Source organism: Sitophilus oryzae, unplaced genomic scaffold (assembly GCF_002938485.1).
Source record: "Sitophilus oryzae breed Bouriz unplaced genomic scaffold, Soryzae_2.0 scaffold_1181_pilon_pilon, whole genome shotgun sequence".
Classification (NCBI taxonomy): Eukaryota; Metazoa; Arthropoda; class Insecta; order Coleoptera; family Curculionidae; genus Sitophilus; species Sitophilus oryzae.
Genome location: NW_022145817.1, coordinates 1,688,198 through 1,710,750, shown reverse-complemented (window position 1 = coordinate 1,710,750; position 22,553 = coordinate 1,688,198). Strand labels below are relative to the sequence as shown.

Sequence of the window (22,553 nt, the reverse complement as noted above, 5' to 3'; positions counted from 1 at the left end):
ATATAATAATTTTTAAATTATTAACGTTCGGGTTTATCTTTGATTGATAGTTGGTCTATGTCCACGAAATATTGGAACTCCATGTATATTTTGTAGGTCTGCTTTGGAAAAATAAACTCTTCGAAAAATTTTTTCATAAAAACTATGCGATGTGGTGTTTTTTACAAGAGACAGAAAATGTAGTAAATGCTTTTTCTTGAAATTTGTAAAAACCAAATGTTAGAGCACTTAACAAAACATAGACACCCAAAATCTCATTCAAAACGGAATAACAGTTCTTAGAATATTTGAAAAAATGTGTTTATTTTTTTATAGTTTAATGCCCTTTAGCGGACAAACGAAGCACTTTTGTACAGACGTAAATTGTGTCCAATGAACTTATTTTGATTTCAAAAATACGTAATAGTTCTATGTCCACGGAATATTGGGACATCCTGTATAATGATGATCGTAGCCCTTAATAAATGTTTATAGTTCTATTGAAAACTGGTAAATTTTGCATTGAAAAATGCGTTGATTTCGCAAATAACAAAGTCAATGAAGAAATGTCAAAAAATTGACGCCAGTGGCATAATTTGCTATCATTTTTCCATGAATAATTTGTTTTAGCTTAGTACCAATCACTAAACCTAAAATACTTTAACACAGTATTGCCAACTAATTCAATCAATATTGACCGCTTCGTATTATTATCATTATTATTTTAGAATATACTGGGTGAAAGAAATTTGAGAAAGTTATCTTGTAAGATGTATTTGATAGCATCCTGATAGTGTGTCTTGTCTAAAATATCAAAAAAGAAGAAAGAATTTATTGGGCAAGATTAGTCATGAGGCATGAGTAAAACATGACTACCCGTAGCATCAATACGGGAGGAGTCAGCACAGGGCCTATTTTACCATAAGGCCCGGGCCTTGGGCCCGGTGGTCTGGGGGGCCCGCTAAAGGTTGTAAAATATTCATAATTTCTTGAATTTTTGAATTTTATTGGAAAAGAGGGCCCGAATTTTGCTTGGGCCTTAGGGCCCGACCAGATGAAAAATAGACCCTGAATCAGCAACGATGAACTAGTGATCCTGAAAAAAGAAAAAGGGAAGCAAACGAGGCACAAGGCACCATATTGATGAAGCCGGAAGGCATAAACACTGAGTAGTGTCTACGGGTAGTCATGTTTTATTCATGTCTCATGACTAATCTTACTGTAGGTTTGCCCAATAAATTCTTTCTTATTGTTTATTACAGTCACCACGATAACATCTTTTGTTTAAAATATTATCCTGATTGCTAGTTTTTAAATTACTACCCTTTATTGTACTATTGATAATGCAACTAAAAAAATATATTTTCCAGGTTCCTCGGACTTTTCGAATTACAAACCGTCTGGATTTGGAATCTGGAACTCCAACCAAGAAAATTCCTTTTCATCCTTTAAATTCGAATCGAATGCTGTTCACCACATCACACCGGATTTCAGCGATGGATTATGTAGTGTAGCTTATTTTTGAATATAAATTTATGTTAAGATTTTTTTAAATTTTAGCTTATCCAGATCCACTTCTTTTAACAGGACAACGGGCCAAAAATGCTGCTTCGTATTTGTACAAGAAAGAGCTGTTCTTTCACGAAATTCCACATGTGAATTCGCTTCTCCAATATCAGGATGTCAGAAAAAGAAATGGATTGGTTCCCGTTAAATTGGGATCATTAAGATTGGCATCGCCTTGGAATAGGTTTAAGGAGCATTTATCAAATCATTTTTATGTATAAATATGTAGTATAAGTATTTTTAGATATATTTTGCCCTATTTATTATAAATATTGTTAATTTTTGTAACATAAACATATATGTACTGAATATCGAATATAGGAAACCTTCTATAGACTCCTTACTTCTTATTTATAATGTTAATCTACACTCAGATGCAAAAGTAACGCAACATAAAATATTTTCGTCAAATTTAAAGTGTTATATTTTTTTATTTTTAGCCCTATTTTCTTTCCTGAAATATTATTTTTCGTTCAGAACCATGACTCCTGAGCATTTTGTTTTTTAATTCATATCAACACATGCCTTGGTTAATTTTTAAGAGCAAAATGAACTTGCCACCGACGATTTTAATTTTTTTCAATTATCATTACATTTTTATGTTAATTTTTAATATGACGAGATGACTTTGGTGACTAATGTCGTAATGTTATATTGACAGTGACATCTGATGCGTTTGCGATTCGACGAACTGTTAATACACTTACATTCTTCTCACTCACAACTCACAACCTCCTGATACCAACGTATTGTTTATTCTGTTTGCAAGTTTGCACCGTTCTTAAGAGTCTATTACGCTGTACTTTCGGGTCGCTCTCAGGGATCGGGTAAAGTGGGTGTGTGGCCGAAGGAAATATACAGGGTGGCGCATTCGCCTCGGTTGATTATACGAAAACGGAAAGATGTAGAAACAACAACAATACAAACAAACAAATAATAAATACCCATAAAATAAAATTTATGGGTATATGTGGGTATACTTCTTTATTTTTCTTGATAAAATAATAAATACTTACTCATTAAACTATTGTAGGTAAATTAAATAAAAGTAAACTGTTATAAATTTAAATAAAGTCCATAAACTAATGTCGATTTTGAAAACATCTACTAACTGTCACTAGCAAATTGCCATGGCGACACCAGCCATCTTGATTGCCATTTTATTGAAAAATCGCTTTTTATTCAAAATTTGAGCTAGATAGGTATTGGAAACCCTAATACAGTCTGACAGAGCATTTAAATCTGCTTCGATTTATTTTAAAAAATACAGGGTATTAACAAGTTTTTATTTAAAATAGACCAGCAATTTTTGTTTATATTTAAGGCAGCAATACATTTTTTTAGTAAAGTTTATTTCCCTGGCCTCAAAGTCAGCACTAGAAATAACTCTGAAAAGTAATGTACAGGGTGTTGACAAACTTTTTTATTATAGCATGCATATTTAAATATCTCTAAATATCTCAAAACCCAAAGCATTTAAACATATTAAGCCCTTATAATAAATTCCTTATTTTATACCGAAGAATCCAAAAATAAAATAAAATACCGGGTGTTCCATAAGAAAAAATATGACTTTGGTATAGATCTTAGTTCTGACACACCCTGTACATTTGAAAATAATTTTAAATTATGTACATTGCCTTTCTACATATACCCATAAAAAATTATGTTTCTACATTTTTCCGTTTTCGTATAATCAACCGAGGCGAATGAGGTGCGTCACCCTGTATATTATATTTCAGAAATCTGCCTAAAGGTGCGTATTCATTATCCGAACGAACGAACGAACGAACGAACGAACGAATGAAAATGCGGTATATTTAGACGGGGACCGAACGCATGCGGCCGTTCGTTCGGTCGTGCGCTCGACCATCCGCTTCGAGTCGGTACATCAAAGGCGTTCGCCTGCGTGCGCTTTCAGATTTAAGGTGCGTATTCATTATCCGAACGAACGAACGAACGAATGAAAGTGCGGTATATTTAGACGGGGACCGAACGCATGCGGCCGTTCGTTCATTCGTGCGCTCGACCATCCGCTTCGAGTCGGTACATCAAAGGCGTTTAGACGTCATGGTACAAAGAATACAAGGTATGATCGATAGCGGCTCCAATTTCGTTCAGTTCGCGCATACCACCTGTGACGTCACTAGGAAAATAATGAATAAATAAAAAATAAAGAAAGTTGACAGGAGATCTGCAATTTTTGGGGTTATGGTTAAGAATTGTTTATTTTAAGACTTTTTAGTTCGTTTAATTTAATAATTACTAAAACCAGCAGTTCCAAAAATATATTTAAAAATAATAATTATCTATTAACATGGATTTGGACGATAGGTAAGAATACTGAATTTATTTCTATATTCGGTATAAAATTGTTTATTAGGTTTTTAGTTTGCGATGTTTATGGTAAATAATTTTCATTTTCATTGCCTCTGAATTCACATGAGGACAGAGTTGAGGATATCTATGGAAAAGTAACCACAAGAGGAATTGTTACATCATTTAAAAAATATTGGGAAGTTTATTGTTTCCCATCGAAAAGTAGAAAATGCCAATGCAGATGAACGTATTGTAATTGTGATAGAAGTAATTCTAAGGGTGAAGTTTATTATAATTAGTGGAAGTAATACCAAGGGTGAAGTTTATTATAATTAGTGACCTCTGCTTCTTTTTATATGTAGAAGTTTCTGGTTTTGAGAATAAATCGGTTGAACGACACCCAAAATTTAAAGGAAGTATTTGCATACCCAGAATATGCCCATCAAGGATTATATAGCTCAAATTTCCTTTAATGGTAGGCAATTATTCAATGCAAATTAACTTTTTAAGTGACTAAAATATTAAATAGTTTACAATATGGTATATCACTAAAAATATATTACTTTTAGGTACAATTAGGGCCCGATACATTTCAAAAAGTAGAATATTATTTTATATTAAATGAGGTATTGTACTAACAATCAATTTATATTAATAACGGAGATTAAAAAATAACAGAATAAATAGTTCTTTTTCTTATACTTCAAAAATAAACTATAGAATACAACAGTATTTAAAAAAAAATAAAAAGTGATGTTCCGGCCGAGATTCGAACTCCGGTCTCTCGCTTCCTAGCCCGACTCCTTATGCACTGCTCCATAGTAACTTGCTATATGTGATATCAACTGTTTCGAGATTTTAAATAAATACTGAAGACTAGTATAAGAGTCTCGGGTAACCAAAAATCGAAGAGTGATAGCAAGTCGTTCTGCTGCAGGTATTGCTCTTCGAAACATTGTATTTTGTTTAGAGATTTTATGTTGAATTCTATTTAATAACCACTGAAAATCGTCATATGAAATTCTGCAAAAGTTGTGAAAATGTCGATGATCATCTGTTCTAAGGTCTTCTAGAATATCCACTCCACGATATCTTAATCTGCTTTGGTATAATCGCCTTTCCAAAAACGTTTTTTCGCCGTTGTTTTTTGAAAGCAATTTTATTACTACATAACAGGCGCTAATTATTATTATTTCTTCGTCGCGATCCATAGCACTATTACCTCGATAGTATTGGCGAATGGTGAATCCACGGAAATTCGACAAGAAATGCGTGCGGTCTTCTCGTGCGGTTCTATCGTGCGGTCCCCGTCCATACCACTAGCGAACATTCGTTCGTTAGTTCGTTCGTTCGTGCGGATAATGAATACGCACCTTAAGGCTTAGCCCGATCCTGTCGTGTTAAGCCACACCCAAAATTCCAAACACACGTGCTTTGATTAAGGCTTGATTAAGGTTTGCAGAGCTTGAGCTTTTGCTATAAAATAGCTAGCAATTTGTTACAAAACCATATACATGATTTATCACTGTAATCACAAAACTTCAATCTATTTCCGTATTGTAACGGAATTTTAATTTATGTCTTTATTTTCGAGAAAATTTAGTCCAAACATAAGGTATATTTTGTTGATGTTTGACCAAGAACGGTAAACTAATAGGATTGCTCATCCTCATAAAACGTACGTTCGCTTCTTCCCGCGCTTCAGCTGACAGTTGTGACGTCATTGTAGTCCTTCTCATGAGAGTGTGTATTATTAGTTGCCTATGGTAAACTTATAAAAATAACAGCTGAGAAATTTTTAGTTAATTATTTTGTCAATTTTAAATGTAAAAAAGGTGTTTTTAAAGTTTTTAGAGCTATAGAGTGTATAAATACGTTCATTTTGTGTTGTGGATTGTGACAAAGTGCTTACTAAGTGCCTACGATATTGTTTATTAATTATTTTAAAGCAAAATATGGAAGTACTCTAAAAAGAATGCCTGCAAAAGGTGATGCTGAGAACTGCTGTTCTTAAAAATGCATAATCCGAGTATTTAATACGATTTATATAGTTAATTTTCTATACTGCATACATATAAGCTGTTTAAATAAATAAACTAAATAATGAACGTTTTGCATCCGGCAACCAATAATGCACGTGTGTGTATTATTGGTTGCCGGATAAGGATTAATAACCATGACAAGGACTACAATGACGTCACAAACACAAAGCGAAGAGTTTTCGCATGCACCTGGCGGACACTTTTGGCTGAATGAGCAGACCTATTAGGTTAACTGTTCTTGATATTTGACTATCAAAACCTTAAAAATAAAGAAGTTATCTAAAATGTGCTACGATACGGATAGAGTATAATCCTTTATCTTTAATTTCCTTCTTCATTTGTGTGAAAACACAGTTTTACATAAAACGTTAAATGCCGAACGCTTATTTTGCTACTTTTTCGGACTAATGAAATGGACTCTTAAATGACGATCCTGCAGAGTGTTGATTCTGATAAATCGATCGTCTAGACCGGTAGATTTGAGCGTTCCTACAGTTCCTACTCCTACCACTACCACCTTTAAGGTCGATTCTAACTGTACCTTCCGTGTCCATTCCATATCCGTTCCGTATTTTTGATTGTATTCGCGCAACAGTTCCATACTTTGAAAGGTTTTATGTTTAAAAATGTGTATCTTTTGAAAAAGGTAATATATTTAATTAAGAGGTGAAAGAATAAATAAATGTCAGCAAAATGTTAACACACCATATGTAGGAAGTTGACAACGCTGTTTCCGATATGTTTCAGTCCTTCCGCCAAAAAAATGTATGGAAGGAAAGGATACGGAACGGAAGGGAAACGGAACGGATAGTGCATTGTCCTATTCATAACAACTCTTCAATCGTTTTATTTTTCATTCTGTATTTTATCTTCAATCGTTTAAATTTCACTAGAAGATCTACTAAACTTAATTATTACTAATTAAATAATATAAAACATAAAAAATACAGATAAAATACAGAATAATTTGATATAGTTATAAAATTATTAGGTGTAACAGTAAGACAAGATATTAAATAAAAGAAACTTATTAGGTAGATATACATATATTTAGGTTCATAAATCTTTAAAAATTCAGTCTAAAATATAAATATTGTCGCTATTAGTATTGCACAAATAAGTGAATAATTAACGGTGACATGATGGGAATTATTGCATAAATCGCCTTTGCAAAAACACATTAAAACCTTTCTGTAATTCCATTTCGTATAGGCGCACCTATCTTCGCTGTCTGAAGGTCCTCTTTGTAGACAAATTCTTTGGGTTGCCACACCATATTCTAGAAAAGAACACATAGTATACAGGGTGCTACAAATTCGAGGTACGAGCATTGGTAACTCGGTAACCGTCATAGATACGAACATGGATAAATTGGGGCAAAGTTGCGCTTTGGGATGTTCACCAAGATGCCACCAAAAAGTTTTAAAAATTTCAAGGATTGCTGAGTTTTTTGGAAAAAACGGATATTTTTGAAAATCAATTTAATTTTTTTCTGTCGTCACTTTTTAGAAAATCAAAAAACTAATTGCACATTCTCATAGCCACTTTATTAGGGCTATCTGACAGAATTTTTAGATTTTCAAATCAGCTGATAATTTGTGTGATAGTAGAGAGGCCAACTTAATTTTTTTAAATACGGACCTGCATTTTTTATTTCAGATTTTCAAAGAACTCGCTCTCCTGAGTACAATGATATGCCACACTTAATATATTTTTTCTTTTGGAAATTTGGACACAATTTATTTAAACTAATATCAAGTCCGTTACAATATTGATAAGCTTTCAAACTTAACAGTGACGTGGGTTGAATACGGAAAATCAAATGCAATAAAATAATAAAAAATAATATTAATAAAATGTAATATAAACAATCAAATTATTTCCCCGGAAGATGGATTGGAAATGGTAGAGCAGTATAATGGCCAGCGAGGTTCCTGGACCGTCTGATGACGTCAAGTAATTCGATAGGTCCAAATTTTACAAAAAGGTGAAATCAATAACACATCTCGGCAGTTACAATAAAGAGTACAAAATACATTCGAAAGTATAAGAAGAAGATCCATTCAAAAGCTGTAAATAAAATTGAACAAAAAATTAATTTGTGCAATAGGGAGGGTGGTAACCCTTTCGAACATGTAGACTATGTAGAGCATTAGAAACTAGTTTGTAGAAGTTAATTTATTCATAATAACTATATACGATTAATATTATGCAAATTATTAGATCGTACACTGAGAATTTCAAATTCACAATAAGAAGAGTTAAAAATAATATCTTTAAATTATTAAATTGCTGATCTGGATATTATTTAATTGAATCTTTCAATTGGCTCAATTTTCCTTATTCAATGTTGATTAGCACTAATCATTATTGTTGCGATGAATATAATCAGATTAAATAATTTAAAAAACAGAGTCGGACTTGAAATTTTTTTAAATAATAATTAAATAGTTTTGTTGCTGTTAAGGTGCCCAAAACAAAAAAAAAGTATAAAGTGTGGCACATCATTGTACTCAGGACACCGAGTTCTTTCAAAATCTGAAATAAAAAATGCAGGTCCGTATTAAAAAAATTAAGTTGGCCTCTGTATCTCACAAATTATCAGCAAATTTGAAAATCTAAAAATACTATCAGATATCCCTAATAAAGTGGCTATGAGAATGTGCAATTAGTTTTTTGATTTTCTAAAAAGTAACGACAGGAAAAAATAAAATTAGTTTTCAAGAAAATCCGTTTTTTCCAAAAAACTCAGCAATCCTTGAAATGTTTAAAACTTTTTGATGGCATCTTGGTGAACAGGCCAAGGCGCAACTTTGCCCCAATTTAACCATCTTCGTATCTATTACGATTTCCGAGATACCAATGCTCGTACCTCGAATTTGTAGCACCCTGTATAATAAAAATCAAAGGAAGAATCATATAGATATCAGATTAAATAATATAACTGAAAAAATAAGACTTAGATTATTTTGATATAATTTTCCACTTTTATTTTATTTATATATTAATTATATAAATATTTATACAGGGTGGCGCATCTCATTCGCCTCGGTTGGTTATACGAAAACGAAAAGTGTATGTGGGGAAGCAAAGTGAACAATTTAAAAATTATTTTGAAATATACAGCTTGTTTCAGTACTAAGATCCATACCAAAGTTATATTTTTTCTCATGGAACACCCAATATTTTATTTAATTTTTGGATTTTGGACCTACAGGCATTTAATATAAGGGTTAAATAAGCTTAAAATGTTTAGTTTATGAGATATTTAAATATGCATGTTATAATAGAATTGATTAATATCAACACCCTGTACATTACTGTTCAGAATTAATTCTTGTGCTGAGTTTAAAGGTAGAGAAATAAACTAACTTTACTGAAAAATTTTATTTGTTCCTTCAATTTATGCAGGAAGACCAAAAATTGCTGATCTATTATTTTAAATACCTATTTTACATAAAAACTTCGTTATTTCAAATGCAACACTCTCTATTTTTTTTAAATAAATCCAAGCAGAATCAAATGCTCTTTCAAACTATAGTAGGATCTCTAGATTAGTATAGGACACCCTAAAATAATTTGAAAGTGCATTTAAATCAGACGAAAAAAAAGCAGAAAAACGAGCAGTTCTTGATACCTCTGTATTTATTAAACGAAACAATCAAATTTTTCAGTAAAGTTTATATCACTGGCTTAAAAATCAGCACAAGAACTAATTCTGAAAAGTAATCTAAAAGGTGTTGACAATATTTTTTATTATATAGCATGCATATATTTAAATATATCTTTAAATATCTCAAAAAATAAATCTTGTGAACATAAAACCCTTATAGTAAATACCTTTATTTTGTGTCCAAGGATCCAAAAATTAAATAAAATACCGGGTGTAAAATACCATAAAAGTAAAAATCTAATTTTGGTGTGGATCTTTTAGCTCTGACATACCCTGTACTCTGTACATTTTAAATTAATTTTAAATTATGCACATTGTCTTCCCACATATAGCCATGACATATTTTGTTTCTACATCTGTCAATTTTCATATCACGAACCGAGGCGAATGAGGTGCGCCCACCCTGTATATTACACATCTATTTTATTCCCTTGTTAAAAAAATCATTACTTATACTTTTACTGTAATTACCTATAAGTATGTATATTATGGTAATAAAGCTTATTTATATATTTATTATAGGCTTCTTATATTAACAGAGTCCATTCCTAGATAGTTTTATTTTAATTAAATCATTTTAATAATTAATAATTTTTATTTATAAGTAAATGTTAATTTTACCTTCTTTTAGTGCGTTTTCAGTTTCAACAATTTTTCCACACCATCCTGATGGACAAGGAGCTGTTTCAACCCCTATTTCTTGTTTGCTTTCGACTAAAGTCACGTTAACAGTAAATGGGTCTTTACAACTACCCAACTCTCCCCTAGATCTGCACGTAAAACATCTTTGGAGTGCTAAAAATTTAATTTGTGATTAAAATATTACTAAAGAAATATAAACAAACGTTAAATATATTAATTAATAAAATAGTATAACCCGAATAATTTTTAATAATAGAAATTACTTATTAAAAAGAAACAAATAAAACATTGCTTATGTTAGACTTCAACATCTGATTAGACCATTAACCTTTCAAAGAAATGGTGAAGAATATAAAAAAAAATCGTATCTTACCAGTTGTCAGATTAATTTGAAATAAATATATCACTAAAATAGAAAGAAAACGTATTTTAATAAACATTTTTAAAGAAACTATTCGTCGACATTCTTCAAGGAGACATATTTACTTCTTTGCCACTTTCACTTCTCTAGCATTTGGTTACCTTGTGAAGAGTATCGTGATTCATTATTTTTTTAGCGCGTAATCCTCAATATATTTTACCTCTTTAAGTACATCTATAAAAAATGATTAATTCTAATATAAGATAAATTGTATATTTTTCATTTAATGATAAATTTACAAACATTGATAATGAAATCTAAAAGAAAATATGTTTCAAATATCCCGCGTAACAAATTATGCTACGTATATCGGTGGCGTACTGCGCTTGCTCCGTTGATAACGTTCGTCATTGTTCTGAGGGTGTTTGTAATTAATGCTATTTACAATAACGAGATTTACTTTTTAGGGCGGTTTACAGTTTTATATCTTTATTAACCACATTGATTTTTTAAAGTTATTCAAAGTTTGAAACACAGGTTTGAAATTAAAATTGATTCAAATTAGTTCCTATGTTGTCATATCTCCAAAAAATACTGAGCAGGTATCAGGAAAAGAATAAATACTAAATAGAAAATTTAATTTTATTTTATATATATTACATATAGAAAAAAAAACAATATAATTATTATATGTTACTTAAAAAGAAACAACTGTTTTATATAAACTATGCAAATTTCAATTTTAAACTCCCCGTGTAACATCTTATTAACTAGTTGTGGCAACATTGCTTATCATTCAAACGTATGCTTTTATTTGGAAACGACTTGCGCAACGCAAAACAAAACAAAATAAATATTCTTGAAAATTTGATAATCAATTTGCTATTGTAAACAACAGAAAAACAGGTAAGTTTTTAACCCTTTTAATAGTTGTAATTAATAAAAGGTGTTCATCAATCCCAATAAAAATTATATTCCGGGTTAAAATGGAATTTTATTTTAAATCTTGTGATTTGCGCAAGCGTAGAATTACCCATAATCCACTCCAATCGACGTTAATATGGCGGATGGAATCAAATATTTCTAAATAAACTTGGAAATTTTAAAATATAGAGTTTAAAACAATTGCGTTGTGATATATACCAGGTAAAATTAAATCCTAAAATATTATATCTGTACTTTGCAGATTTTATTATTGTTTAGTACTACAAAAAAACTGTTAAATCTTGATTTTTCGACTATCTATATTTAAATTTGAAAATGGTGTTATGCCAAATTCAAATTTTTACGTGCGACTTTTTTGTATTTTTTATGTAAAACAATAATTGTTTTATTATAATTGCCTATGAATGTTTTTGTTCACTAGGTTAATCGTTCTTATTGTTTATTTAGTTGGTATATTTCATTTTTATTGTAAAATTGTTAGGTTATTTCTATCTATTGTTTATAATTGTTTAGATTAGATATAAAGACGCAATGAAGACCGAATATCAAATTCAGGTGAAAGAGGAGATTTTGGATGATTTGGAAGAAATGGATTGTAGCGATCAAATGATGGCTGATGATGATCCAAATACATTAGGACCTGCTGCGTTAGGTCTACAAAGAGTCGGTAGTCAGCCACCACAGAAACTTTCCCCAGCACCACCTGTACAGGTCCTAAATGCTCGCGGTATGCCTGCTAGAATTCGAAAGAAGAATAAATTATTTTTTGATGATGAACTTGTAAATACACCACATCATAGGTAATTATTAGTTAAGCAGTTATAGCACTAGAATAGTAGTATTACTAATAGAGATTTAATTAGGACTCCTAATGCTAAAAAGCAGAAGCCAACTCCAACCAAAAGGACACCGAAAGTTAAAAATGAAACTCCAGGAAAAAGTCCTAAAAGGGTTACAAGTAATAATGTTCCAGTTCCGCAAAGGATGAGTTCTCCAGATAGGAAAATAGGGCAAAAAATTGGTATGAGATTGAGAAATCTATTAAAGTTACCGAAAGCTCACAAATGGGTTTGTTACGAATGGTTTTACAGTAACATTGATAGGTAAGATCAAATTATATTAAAAATTGTAGTAGCTTAATTCTAAGTAATAATTCCTATTCTAGATGTTTATTTTCTGGTGAAAACGATTTTCAAATTTGTCTTAAAGAATCGTTTCCCGAGTTAAAAACACGTGAACTGTCAAGAAGAGAGTGGACAAAGATACGTAGAATGATGGGCAAACCTCGACGGTGTTCTCAAGCGTTTTTTAATGAAGAACGTTTGGAATTAGAAAAGAAAAGGAAAAAAGTTAGAGCTCTGCAACAGAGAAAAGCTACAGATTTGACTAATTTTAGAGATTTACCATCAGAAATTCCTATACAGTTGGTCATTGGTACAAAAGTAACAGCCAGGTAATCATATAATTAAATACATGCAAAAGGCTGTGTAATTTTTTTTTATTGGAACGACAACAAAGCAAAATTTATATAATAAAGAAATCATATAGCTCAATAAAAAAAATCCTACTAATTGCATATGTATGTTAATATTATTTATAGATTACGCGATCCTCCGTCCGATGGTCTTTATACTGGCAGTATAGACGCTGTTGACACATCAAATAATACTTATCGTGTGACTTTTGAAAGACACGGATTAGGAACACACTCGGTACCAGATTACGAAGTTTTATCTAATGAACCAATCGAAACAATAACAATATCGAGCTTTCACAGTAAGTTCCGAACAAGAAATAATGGCTTTTCACCATTTCCAGGCGATATAAAGAGCCCTATATTTAAACCTCTATGTTATAAGAAAGATCCACTGTTATCAGGTATGTTCAAAACATTGTTTCTTTTATTTTTGCAAAATATTTTTTATTGAAGGGTCAATGGTTAATCAGCCGATGATGTTCCAAACTACTACTCACGGTAGACTGGGTAGATTCCCTGCGAAACTAATAGAAAAAATTGTTATCGTTACAAAAATTCTGAATGTGAAAAAGAACAAAGTGAAACAGTTGAAAAGTATGAATTCTGAAGCGGAAAAATTGGATTCCTTTGATCAGGAATTGCCGGAAGACTTTGAGAGGCGATATGCAAGCATTTTGATAGATTTGGAAAAGCTGAATACAGATTTGCAGTTATATTTAGATGATATACAAGTAAGTAAATTATGTATATGTATCTTATACTTAAAAAAAACTACTTAAAAAAGATTGTGTCTGTTCTATGGGCGCATATTTGAAGTGAAACTTCTTACTAACAGTTATTAAATTGAAGGATTTGAAGGACATATTTGAAAAGGTGTAGTTGTTGGTGTAAAATGTTGAAAAAGTAATAATTTAAAAAATATTTTTTTACACGTAAAAAGCAGTTTTTTACGTATAAGAAATAGTTTTTTTAAAAAAATTGTGTAACAAATAGCTTTATATGCGTAAAATAAAAAAAATAAGCAACAAGATAGATTTTGTACATGTAACAAATAATAATTTTTTACGTGTAACAAATAGTTTTTTACACATAATAATTTCATTCACTTTCACAAAATTTGTATTAAAATATCATTATTTTTGTATTAAAATATCATTGGCCCCTTGATATTTTTAATATCATCAAATTTGTCGTGATTTTATAAAATAAAACATACATTGTTTATTGTTTCAACAAAAATATTCAGGGTGAGTCTTTAAAGTCGCGTCCAAGCTACTCGAACAAAACGTTCGCGAACATATATAATTAGCACTATATACTCGTAGCAGCAGGTCGTAAACGACGGCACAGCCCATCGCATCGATCCCGAGGACTGAGGTGCGGGGAAGAATGCGACAACCAGTTTGCTCTATAGATCTAGGATGCGTTTAGGTAGTCGCCGTTTTTTCGAGTGCCTGGATTTCGAGTGCAAGCATTTTATTAAATAAATTAACCGGTAAACAGTTTAAGAACTTTTGTCGTTGAAGAATCAATATTTAGCAGGCGGAGGGTTACAGGGGTCTTTTGGTAGATTATTCGTTATAGTGTATTTTTAAGACCTGTATTCATTTTCAGCCGATCTACCAGGTATTTCTCAAAAGGGGCTCACTTTTTTATTTTTTCAGATAATACAACGAAATTTGGTTTGTTAGTATATGACATAAATCGGGATTGATTGGCGTATTCAATTACCTTCGGTCGCCTCCTGTTTCACCGGAAATGACTACAACTTTGTATTTTTAGATTGTATCCTAAGTACTTTTTTACTTTATTCGATAGAAAATGATATTCTGAATAGAATGACATACCATGCGTCAATTTTAGACAATTCCGATTAAATAAAAATAGCGTTTTAAATTTCAGTCTAGAGTGCCAAGACTGAGTTAAAACTATTAATTTGTAATCAAAGAACTTTGGAAACATATATTTGATTGTGTAATTTTTTTTTCGTATCCTTTCATGACCGCTTAAAAGATGCCCAAATCGTATTTTTAATAAATTCATATTATTCAAATGGTACGAGGCTGGCTCAGCATATTTGGAAAAAGCATTTTTACGAATAATTTGGTACCACATACTTGGTATTTGGAGTAAAATTGTCGTTACGTTTATTTATGGCCATTTTTAAATTGAAAATGTCAAAAGTTGACATATAATATATCATTCTATTTAGAATGTCATTTTCTATCATATACGGTAAAAAATACCGAGGGTACCATTTAAATCAAAAGTTGTTGTCATTTCCGGTGAAATAGGTGGTGACCGAAAATAAATGAAAACGTCGATCAATCCTGATTTATGTCCTATATTAACATACCAAATCTCGTTTTTTATCTAAAAAATTAAAAAAGTTATAGAAGTGAACCACTTTTCAGAAACACCCGGTATATTTATTTCTAAAAATGTAATGGTAAAATTTCATTTCTGGTGTCAAACTTCCTATTAAGTAGTAATTTAATCCCATAATAATTCCGATTTTTAATAAATATAATCATAAAGGTCTTTATTAACAAAAAATGAATTTATATGGACGAAGTCTAGCTACATAGCTATACACACTCAACCCAAAATAAAATGAAAATTATAAAATATTTTCTTTGTCTAAACAAATTAGTTGTAAATGTTTTTCACGATCCCATCAATAACTGCGTCTCCCATTGTCGAATACTCGGTAAAAAATAAAAATCACAGATGGACGCCCGAAATTAAATGAGACCCTTCCAAGTGTCCGGTACAATGTCCGCCGAAATGCACGCCGTTCGCTCCTTTTGATTTACCGACACCCGTCGGAAAACAAACGCGCGCGCTCTAGCATAGGCAGACGCACGCTGTGGCGTACAAGCTAGCCGTTCGGCGCTCCGCGCTCCTTAATAGGCCTATCTCACAATTTTCACTTAGTATCTGTTTAATAATATATGTTTGCGAACATTTTGTTCGAGTAGCTTGGACGCGGCTTTTTAAGAGTAATATATTTTGATCCCAGAAACACGTCTACTATATGAACTTTTTTTCGCGAATTTTTTTTTAAAATTTGGAATTTTTTGAAACATTTTTTGGACTTTTTTTAGTTTTTAGTTAAAAAACATAATTTCTTGATAATATGGCAACATAGGTAAAGTTTCAATAGTTCTCAAAATTTAATCAAAAAATAATTTTTTTTTAATTTTAAAGTAAAACCAAACCAAACCAAACTCAGTTATTTTGGATTTATTTGAAAAACGGTAAAGAGAACATATGTTTCTTTTATCGAGATCTATATATGCACTTTTTTAAGACTCACCCAAAAAATTATTTTATATTTAGTTTTTTACTCGGCGGGCCCCGAAAAAATATCTTGCACTGTGTGCATTGATTTTACCCTGAAGTGACTTTAATTTTTTTAAGCGAAAACTATGCTTCAGACGAGGAAAAGAGATAAAAATTGTTTAGAAATGAAGGAAGATTTTGAAAGTAATGTATATTTTAAGAGAAGTCAGTGGTGTCCCATTTTTTTCTTCAAAAATATTCAATGTAAAACCCATATGGATCACTGGTTGATTTTAGACTACAATATTATAATGCGTCAAATGAATTTTCTTATAGTTTTTATTGTGTGAAATAAATAATAACAGTTTTTGCCAGCCACTCTATTTTTTACTGTCATTTTAATCTGTCTATTTTTAGGTATATTGTCAAGAAATTGCTCCTGAACCTAGTGTCGCTGCAATGCTGGCCCCATCTCATCTCAGAGAGAAATGTAGGGAAGAAGCAAAGGATATAGTCGACAAACAAAATTCAGTCAGTTCTGGGGATAAAAGTGAGACCCTCCACATAAATTCTTGTATATATTTTTGACATGTTATGACATTTTTCAGAGGCCTGCGAAAATCCAGCTATTCTAGAGTTAATCACCGATCTCACGGCGCTCATGCTGCAAATCAAAAGTTTAGCAGATAACGATCACAACGCTTACGAACTTCAAGTTTTAGAAGGTATATTTTTATTGAAAGACTCGTCTATACATAAAGTTTTACTTGTCAATCTTACCTATTCAGTCGGACCAGAACCGTTCTGGTTCCCAAGTGGTAACTAATTTAAGGCAGAACTCAAGAATCTGAAAGACTATCCGTAACCTGGAATGGGAATCATCCGGTATTTTTTATTTTATTCGTGAAAAAATAAAATTATTAGTGAAATGGGTATATAAATCTTCTGAAGAAATTTGCATAAGTCGCTCAGTTAGCTGTGCTCAAGCGTAGTGCGCAAGCCTGGATTTTGAATTATCGATGGGATAACCAGACCAATAAGAGACTAGATGTAAGCACCAGCTGTTGATTCGTACGGCTCCGGCCAACATCGTACGGCTTTCGTTTGCGTTCCCGCTCGACAATTGGCTAATTCTCAGAGTAAGGGCTAATATATATATATATAAATATATATATTCGGAATTTTGGAGTAGCGCTGTTGTGCCAGTATCTGCCTAACAGACGAACTTATGTGACATATACATGAACAGAGGATCTCGTTGTCTCTAACTCGGCTTCAACTCTAACACATTGCAGGGATAGACGATAATCCGTATATATTTGATATGTATATGGTCATCCTTTTCTGAGTATCATTTTCTATCGAATAAAGTAAAAAAATACCGAGGGTGCCATTTAAAAATCAAAAGTTGTAGTCATTTCTTGTAAAACCGGAAGTGACCGAAAACAATTGAATATGTCAATCAATCCTAATTTATGTCATACACTAACATACCCATAGACTTAAAATAAAATATAGACTACACTATTTACATCTCAACGCGGACAAACAACCTTTTTTGTACACATGTTTACTTCTGGGTACAGTCGACCGAGCCTTCCTCATCCAGCCTATGTTGTCACGTCTTTAATATTATCAATATTTTTTTTCTTGTTATGCACATATATTGAGATATTAATACTACAGTTTAATAAAGTAGGTTTTAATATTCCATAGATGTATTAAATAGTCCTTATACTACTAAATTATAAGTCGGATACTGTTTAATAAGGATAAGTTCTTTACAATATGACAACACCGATTAGAGGCGAGGGAGCCTATTCATTCATTTATTACCTTAGTAGTACGTGTCGCACGTGTGCGGTAAAGCTTTGTTGCCGCTATCTCCCCGGCTGTATTAACGCATTTTCTTAGCTTGTAGTCCTTAAGTGTTTATTTTATTGACTTTTTCTGTTTGGTTCGCCAGTGCCAAATTTGCAAGAAATTTGACTTAAATAATCCATTTAAGTCTTGAAACGACTTTTGACCGGTAGGCAACTCTCAATTTACCCATTGGCAGTCAGTGGCGTTGTTGTAGAAAGGCGCTTATTTAGATAATATTTTAGTAAAATGTAAAATCTGAATTTTTTCTTTTACATTACATTATTTATTTACTTACATAGTAACAAAATCATAATTATAATCTGTTAATAATTAATAATGTTTTTATTAAAAATATATTCCGGTTTATTCTAAAATTATCTTCAGAATCTAAAGTAACATACAAGAATTTTAAAATGATATTACATTATGAAACAATATTTTTTAATATACCGGGTCGTCTCAAAAGTGGCTCAACCCTATAACTTTTTTTATTTTTTCAGATAAAAAAACAGATTTGTATGTTAGTAGGTATATGACATAAATTAGGATTTATTGACGTATTGAATTGTTTTTGGTCTCTTCCTGTTTCACCGAAATGATTACATCTTTTGATTTTTAAAGGCACCCTCGGTATATTGCTACTTTATTCGATAAAAAATGACACTCTGAATAGAATGACATATCATATGTCAACTTTGACATTGTCGCTTAAAAACATATCCTATTTTAAATTTCAATCCAGTTTTTTCAATCCACTAAGTTTTAATCAAGGAGCCTTGGAAAAATAGTTTTGATCGTCTAATAGGTTTCGTGTCTTGTCTAGGCCGGTTAAAAGATGTACAAATCGTATTTTTAATCATACATATGTCAATTTTTTCAAATGGAACAAGGGTGACTCATTAGCATATTTGGAAAAAGCATTTTTTTATGAATATATTGATACCACAGACTTGGTATTTCGAGTCAAATTGTCGTTATGAACCGCGTGTTACAATTACAATTAAACCATATGCGAAAATGTCAAAAGTTGACATATGATATGTAATTCTATTCAGAGTGTCATTTTCTATCGAATAAAGTAGAAATATACCGAGGGTGCCGTTTAAAAATTAAAAGTTATAGTCATTTCCGGTGAAACAGGAAGTGACCAAAAACAATTGAATGCGTCAATCAATCCTAATTTATTTCATATACTAACATACTAAATCTTGTTTTTTTATTTGAAAATATAAAAAAAAATATGGGAGATGAGCCACTTTTGAGACGCACCCGGTATAATAAAGACAGTACCGAGTTAAATAAATGTAGTTTTTATCTTATCCACTTCCTATCACCTTCCTTGCTTTAATGGAACAGATTTATGTTTCCTCTAATTTACATAATAAGACATCACTTAACCAGAAAAAAAATTACAACAATCATATTTTTTTTCCTCTCCCTGTCGCCGATTCTATTATATCTGTGGAATAGATCCTGTTTTGATTAATCTTAGGGGTTGTAAATGTTTGACTAAAATTAATAATTTATTATTAATTTCAAAAATTACCGAATTTCGATTATAAAATTTCTTCTATAACGTGTATTATTATTTTTTATCCTTTTTGGACTCTAAATTGTTTTTTCTAAACTTTTATTTAAAAAACCTGTCCTAAATCTTAATAAAATATAAAAAAGTTACTTAATACGATATATTTTTAATTTAATTATAGCTTCATTAAAATAAAAAAATTACCCGGCTATGATACGGAGAGTTCAGGTGTACTTGAGAAACGAAAGACAGTGTTGTGTTTCTCGGCAGTCGTCAGGGAACGACCGTTACGACAGAGACAACCTATCGATCGCTCGTGTCGCACTCGTTATAACCTAAAACAATAACACAACAATAACAAGACAGTGTCTGACCGCATGTTCCAGCTATTTATGAATGAGATGCTCAGTCTATATTTTATTTTAAGTCTATGAACATACCAAATCTCGTTGTTTTATTCGAAAAAATAAAAAAAGTTAGGGGTTTACACTTTTGAAACGCACCCGGTATATCTTATTATGCTACTGCGAAAACGGACACATGAACTGACAGGTTTATTTACACATCATTTTAACTGACAACTGATACAAAAACTTTTAGCAAATCCATCGAGCCACAGCTCCAAAATTCCCAAATTTTTCGTTTCGATATAGGTAAACGTACTGTAATAATTATATTGATAAAACCGTTGGCAAAACTTCCAGTTACGCTAGTTTTTAATCCGTTTTACCTCACATATAAAACGTTATGTGCAGCCGGGGCTTTACATATTCGTTTTTTTGTTGATTTTTTAGTTTTTATATATTTCTTGCTACAGTTTTTACATTAGATCATTTTGCAGGCACAGTGGAAAATATAAAAAGAAAATTGAGTCCGGTGAATCAAAAAATCTTTCAGAGCAATGTAGAAGTTCATATGAAGCAAATCGAAGTTGGCCTAACCCAAACAAATGCGGAAAACTTAGTCATTGGTCCCATAGGAAATATTTAGCGATTCTAAAGTCTCACAAATATAAATAATTTTAAATAATAACTGTGTTCAACATAATTTTATATATATTGTAATATTTTTTGTTTGTTTGTTGTATTGCTTTTTATACAGGGTGTTATTAAAATATGGTATTTTTTATCCTATTTCAAAGCAACCCTCTGATATACGATATACAGGGTGACTCATTACTCTGAGGAATTTCAATATCGTTGTTGTTGACGAAAATATATAATATTGAATTGTTTATGTGTATAGCCTAAGAATATTTTGTTGTATACAGGGTGTCACAAAAAGGTAATGATAAAGTTTAAATTAAATATTTTTAAATTGCAACCCACATTTTTCTCTACAGAATTGGATACAGCTTATAATTCTGCATATATTATAATATATTTGAAGCACTGGGCGGCAATAATACTGGGAGTATATTTAAGTTTTGTTTTCCTAAAAAATACCGTTTTTCGTTTTTTTAAGTACAATATCCTGTAGTTTTTTTATACTTCAACTCTTCCTAATCTTTTAATGGTTTAAGTGTTCACAAATGTTCATATTTTAAAAAAATCAGTTATAGCATTTTAAACAGTGCCTTGTTGGCCATGCTACTAAAAGCCTGCATTAGACAATTTTTCCTTCACAGATTTATTCTGCTGTCATTGTAAAAAACTTACAACTTAATCAAATACTTTTTTGGCACTCTGTATACAACAAAATATTTTTAAGATATGCACTTTTGTAAACCATGTTTACAAAATTGCGGACTAATGGACCACCCTGTATATAAGAATCTATAATAGGTTTAATTAATTTTAAATTGATTTATTTAAAGTAAAAAACGTGTCTGTATTTAAAATATTTATAACACGGTTCAAAATTAAATTCCTAAACAGGATTGTAGCTTAAAAAGCTTCTGTTTGATCAGGTAATATACAGGGTGTTCTGTGTAACAATGTCCTCTACAAGAAGGTATAAAGGAGATATAGTATTATAAAAATAAAATATACAGGGTGGTCCGAACTGTATTCCGAAAACTTCAGTAACATATTGTGCAGATAAAAATAAGTAAAAAAGTTCGTATAAATGTATGTCCTAAAATGCTTAGTTTCGGAGATACAGGGCGTAGAAGTTTCATTTTTTCCAAATAATTTCTAAAGTAACGTCAATATTAGGATGAAAAATGGCGTCTGAGAGTTTTTTGACATAAGAAATTTGATTTTGATGTCAATATGACTCCTACTTGTAGAGGGCGCCATCTACATATTTTTTAACTGGTTTGAAGAGTAATAACTTTTCATCCGTACCTGTATAAAACTACTGGGTGAAAAAATATAAATTTACGACATTTTTTACGTAAAAAGATCTCTTGGTAAAAATCGGTACGAGTAATGGTTCTCGAGATATTTGGAATCGAAATTATCAATACCTGTCATCATTGACATAAATTAAACATGTTGACTAAATAGTTATTAAACTGAAATCATAAATTTGAAATCTTTTTGTGTCAAAAGTTCAACAGAAATTTATTTATCATCATTTTTTCAAAGAAAAATTTATGATTAATTTAAAAAAAATAAAAAGTTCCCAAATTTACAATTTGCGTCAAATAACTATCTACTCAATGTTTATTTTTTTGTCAATAATGACGTGTATTGACTATTTCCATTCTAAATATCTCGAGAACGGAAGAGATATTTTTTACATAAAAAATCACGGAAATGTATATTTTTTCACCCAGTAGTTTTATACAGGTACGGACGAAAAGTTATTGCTCTTAAAAATAGAGTAAACATATGTAGGTGGCGCCCCCTACAAATAGGAGCCGTATTAACATAAAAATCCAAATTTCTCATGTCAAAAAACTCCCAGACACCAATTTTCATCTAAAT

At 31.1% G+C, this 22,553-nt stretch overlaps 3 protein-coding genes across 4 annotated transcripts in view; 2 read left to right on the top strand and 1 right to left on the bottom strand.

Annotated features, from left to right (window-relative positions):
* Positions 1–1,926, top strand: part of LOC115891466 — a 33,203-nt gene extending 31,277 nt beyond the window's left edge. The window contains exons 3-4 of the mRNA XM_030911920.1: positions 1,350–1,484; positions 1,540–1,926. Of these exons, the coding sequence (XP_030767780.1) occupies positions 1,350–1,484; positions 1,540–1,766 (362 nt within the window). The 3' untranslated portion in view covers positions 1,767–1,926. The remainder of the gene's footprint in view (positions 1–1,349; positions 1,485–1,539) is intronic.
* A 5,007-nt stretch (positions 1,927–6,933) lies between these two features.
* On the bottom strand, positions 6,934–10,928 carry LOC115891400. Its single transcript, XM_030911844.1, has 4 exons — positions 10,886–10,928; positions 10,595–10,816; positions 10,201–10,374; positions 6,934–7,185 (listed from the first exon to the last, which is right to left on the bottom strand). The coding sequence occupies exons 2-4, from the start codon at positions 10,659–10,661 to the stop codon at positions 6,986–6,988; spliced, it is 441 nt and encodes a 146-aa protein (XP_030767704.1). The 5' UTR covers positions 10,662–10,816; positions 10,886–10,928; the 3' UTR covers positions 6,934–6,985.
* Positions 10,929–11,385: 457 nt separating this feature from the next.
* LOC115891463 (protein lin-9 homolog) lies at positions 11,386–20,789 on the top strand. 2 transcript variants are annotated; one of them, XM_030911916.1, is made up of 9 exons: positions 11,386–11,488; positions 12,041–12,327; positions 12,391–12,630; positions 12,693–12,980; positions 13,128–13,405; positions 13,458–13,735; positions 16,707–16,839; positions 16,898–17,014; positions 20,522–20,789. In XM_030911916.1, exons 2-9 carry the CDS (start codon positions 12,059–12,061, stop codon positions 20,668–20,670), a joined length of 1,752 nt encoding a protein of 583 aa, XP_030767776.1. In that variant the 5' UTR covers positions 11,386–11,488; positions 12,041–12,058; the 3' UTR covers positions 20,671–20,789. The 2 variants fall into 2 exon arrangements, with proteins under 2 accessions (XP_030767776.1, XP_030767775.1); XM_030911915.1 differs by lacking the exon at positions 11,386–11,488 and adding an exon at positions 11,614–11,728.
* Positions 20,790–22,553: the final 1,764 nt, after the last annotated feature.

Excerpts from the sequence above, each read along its gene's own strand:
- LOC115891400 (XM_030911844.1), bottom strand. The coding sequence starts at position 10,661 with ATGTTTATTAAAATACGTTTTCTTTCTATTTTAGTGATATATTTATTT. Across the intron at positions 10,375-10,594 it reads TCAAATTAATCTGACAACTG|CACTCCAAAGATGTTTTACG; the intron begins GTAAGATACGAT and ends TTAAATTTTTAG. Across the intron at positions 7,186-10,200 it reads TGAAAACGCACTAAAAGAAG|AATATGGTGTGGCAACCCAA; the intron begins GTAAAATTAACA and ends GTTCTTTTCTAG.
- LOC115891463 (XM_030911916.1), top strand. The coding sequence starts at position 12,059 with ATGAAGACCGAATATCAAATTCAGGTGAAAGAGGAGATTTTGGATGAT. Across the intron at positions 13,736-16,706 it reads TATATTTAGATGATATACAA|GTATATTGTCAAGAAATTGC; the intron begins GTAAGTAAATTA and ends GTCTATTTTTAG. Across the intron at positions 17,015-20,521 it reads CGAACTTCAAGTTTTAGAAG|GCACAGTGGAAAATATAAAA; the intron begins GTATATTTTTAT and ends ATCATTTTGCAG.